General features: G+C 39.3%; 1 protein-coding gene across 1 annotated transcript; it reads right to left on the reverse strand.

Moving 5' to 3' along the window:
- Positions 1-872: 872 nt before the first annotated feature.
- On the reverse strand, positions 873-2,969 carry HELRODRAFT_184279 (hypothetical protein; the record flags this gene model as incomplete). The annotated part of the gene is made up of 3 exons (XM_009020149.1): positions 873-1,092; positions 1,273-1,378; positions 2,183-2,969. 3 exons carry the CDS (start codon positions 2,967-2,969, stop codon positions 873-875), a joined length of 1,113 nt encoding a protein of 370 aa, XP_009018397.1.
- Positions 2,970-3,213: the final 244 nt, after the last annotated feature.

Raw genomic sequence — 3,213 nt, forward strand, 5'->3', positions numbered from 1 at the left:
AAGAAAGAAAAAGAAAGTTAGAGTGAGAAAGAGAAGAACGTCAGGGCAGAAGAAACAAAATGGGCAAATAGAATTTGCAACATCAATAGCAACAGTAAGAACAATTTTTTATTTGTAGACAAATCGAGAAATCGATAGATTAAAATGTATGTAATCAACTACAATCTGCATCGTCATCATCATCATAATCGTCTCTATTTTCTTCTTCATTTTCTTCTTCCTTCATTCATCATCGCCGCCATTATTACAGCTACATTACGAACGAAGCATCATCAACATTAACATTACAAACACCGCCATCCTCATCGTAAAATCTTCACGTCCAAATGCGCACACACCACACACACACACAGACAGACACAGACACACACAGACACATACATAGGCATGGATGGATGGATATGTCTTGTCTGTCTACGGTCTAATCAACTTTTTACGCTAATTGAATTTGTTAAGAGACGATTCCAGCAAACAACTACTAGCAGTAATTTGAAAAATTACTACTTCCATCACTACTACTACTGCTGCTGCTACTACTGCCACTGATGCTGCTACTACCACTGATGCTGCTACTACTACAGCGGCTACTGCTAGTAACGTCATCATGAGTATTGTCCTCATCACCACCACCATCACCATCATCATTATCGTCATCGTCGTCATCATCGTCAGTTTCATGAAAAACGCGCTATAAAAATGAGCCGCGACATTATCTACAACATTGCAATAAAAGGACGCTTGCATCTGCGCGCTAATGATAATAACAATAACAACAAAAATAATAATAAATATATTAATAATAATAATTATTATTATTATTATAATTATTATTATTATTAATAAAATCGTCGTCGTCTTCCTCATCATCATCATCATGGCCTCACCGTTATAACTGACCACAGTCCATCTTTCTGTCCACCGGATGTCAATTTGAAGGTTTCATCAGAAGGTGGTGGTGACGATTGTGATGATGATGACGATGGCGAGGATGGTGATGGCGAGGACCATGATGAGGGTTGAAAATTAGTAGTGTAGGCATTATTTGATATTATCTCTGAAGCGATTTCTCGCGACGATGTTGAAGTTGATGACCTATTTGGTGACGATGATGATGACGACGATGAAGAAGAAGAAGAAGAAGAAGAAAAAGAAGAAGAGGAAGAGGAAGAAGAAGAAGATGATAACGATGATGATGGTTTCGACGAAGATGATGACGAAGATGACGACGATGACGCAAGTGATGACGTCAGTGATGACGTGTTATTGAGTAACCAATGAACGGAGGTGTAGTGGGGTTTGGATTTGATCCGGCACTCTATGTAGACGTTCTTCTCTCTCAGGTGGGCCAAGGCCGGTGTGCACGTGATCTTCGGTTTGTCTGTCATGATGATGATGATGATGTTGGTGATGATAACGATGACGGTGATTGTGATGCTGATTGTGATGATGATTGTGATGATGATTGTGATAATGATTGTGATGATGATGATTATTGTTATTGTTATAATTGTGATGTTGAGTTATTTCTCCAATTCATTCTACTTCTGACTCCAGCGTCAAGCATTTATTAATATTCCCCTAAGGTATATTTCCGTTTTTTAATCGACATCATCATCATTATTGTCGTTGTCGCCGCTGTCGCTACCGCCGCTGTCACCACCACCACAACCATCATCATCATTTTCATAACCAAAGTCGTCAACATCGTCGTCAGCGCACTCGTCACCAACATTAGCAGCAGCTGCAGTAGCAGCACTAGCGTCTTAATCTTCCTCATCATTATCATCTACATCCTCCTCATCATCCTCATCATCCTCATCATCATCTTCTTCGTCATCATCATCACTACCATCAACATCGAGGTCGTCATCGTCATCGTCAGAAGCAATAAATGCCACCTAATTAACCACGTTGGCCTAAGGAATATTTTGATCTTATCATCATCATCGTCATCATCGTCATCATCATCATTATCATTCTTCTTTTTATTATTATTATTAATGTTATTATTGTTAGGAAGATCATCATCATAATCATCACTCCATCACAAAGCGCTCAGTACATACATGGTGCACCCAACACAAAAACATCATCATCATCATCATCACCACCACCATTACTATCATCGTCTTCATCACCATCATCATCATCATCAGCAGCAGCAGCAGCAGCAACAACTCACAGACGACATCAACGACAGCTTCAATCTTGGCGACTTGCAGACCGGCGACTGCGGCGAAACACGTGACTCTATTTTGATCATCATCAGCGCTCAAACTTAAATTTCCGGTCCAGATTTGAGTCCGATAAACAATCTTCTTCAATCCTGAAACACCCCCTAGTAAAAAAAATGGACTCGTCTGAGTGAACAGCGGGCTGATATCTCGATGTCCTAGGGTAATCTTCATCGGTTGGAGGGGGTAACCGCTTATAGCGAGGCAGCCCAATCGCCCTGGCTGGTTTTCTATGAAGCGAAAGATGTGGCGTTTTGTTGTGGTTGTTGTAGTTGTTGTGGTAAAAGATGTCGTTGTCGTTGTTGTTGTTGTTGTTGTTGCGGTTGATGGTACGGTGGAGGTGACTTTGTTGAAACGCCGATGTTTTTTACTGTTGTTGTTGATGATGTTGTTGTTGTTGATGTTTTTGTTTTTGTAGTTGTTGTTGTTGACGTTGTTGTTGTTGATGTTTTTGTTGTTGTTGATGGTGTGAGAATTGACGTCTTGTTGCCGCTTTTGTTGCGGTTTCAATTTGTTGATTGATTGCTTCACCAATAAATTATCCAACTTGGGACTATAAGAATCATCAAACAAATGTTGTTGATGATGTTGTTGTTGCTGCTGCTGATGTAATTGTTGATGTTGTTGTTGTTGATGTTGTTGTTGTTGATGTTGTTGTTGTTGCTGTTGAAATTTTTGAATTTCTTGTTGTTGAATTTTAGCGGGGAACAATTTATCATCGTAAAAGTACATCATTTCTATAGGGCCTGCGTTCAATTATTTTGTTCATTCATTTTTTAATTCCCATTTTATGTTCACTCACTCATTCACTCACTCATTTGTTCATTCGTTCAATCAATCATTCATTTTTTGATCGTTTATTCATTAACTTTATTCTTTTCTTCCCTTCAGTAGCTTTTTCCCAAATTTACATACAAACCACACACACACACACACACACACACACACACACACACACCACACACACACAAACACACAC

The sequence above is a fragment of the Helobdella robusta genome (genome assembly GCF_000326865.2).
Source record: "Helobdella robusta unplaced genomic scaffold HELROscaffold_267, whole genome shotgun sequence".
Taxonomy (NCBI): Eukaryota; Metazoa; Annelida; class Clitellata; order Rhynchobdellida; family Glossiphoniidae; genus Helobdella; species Helobdella robusta.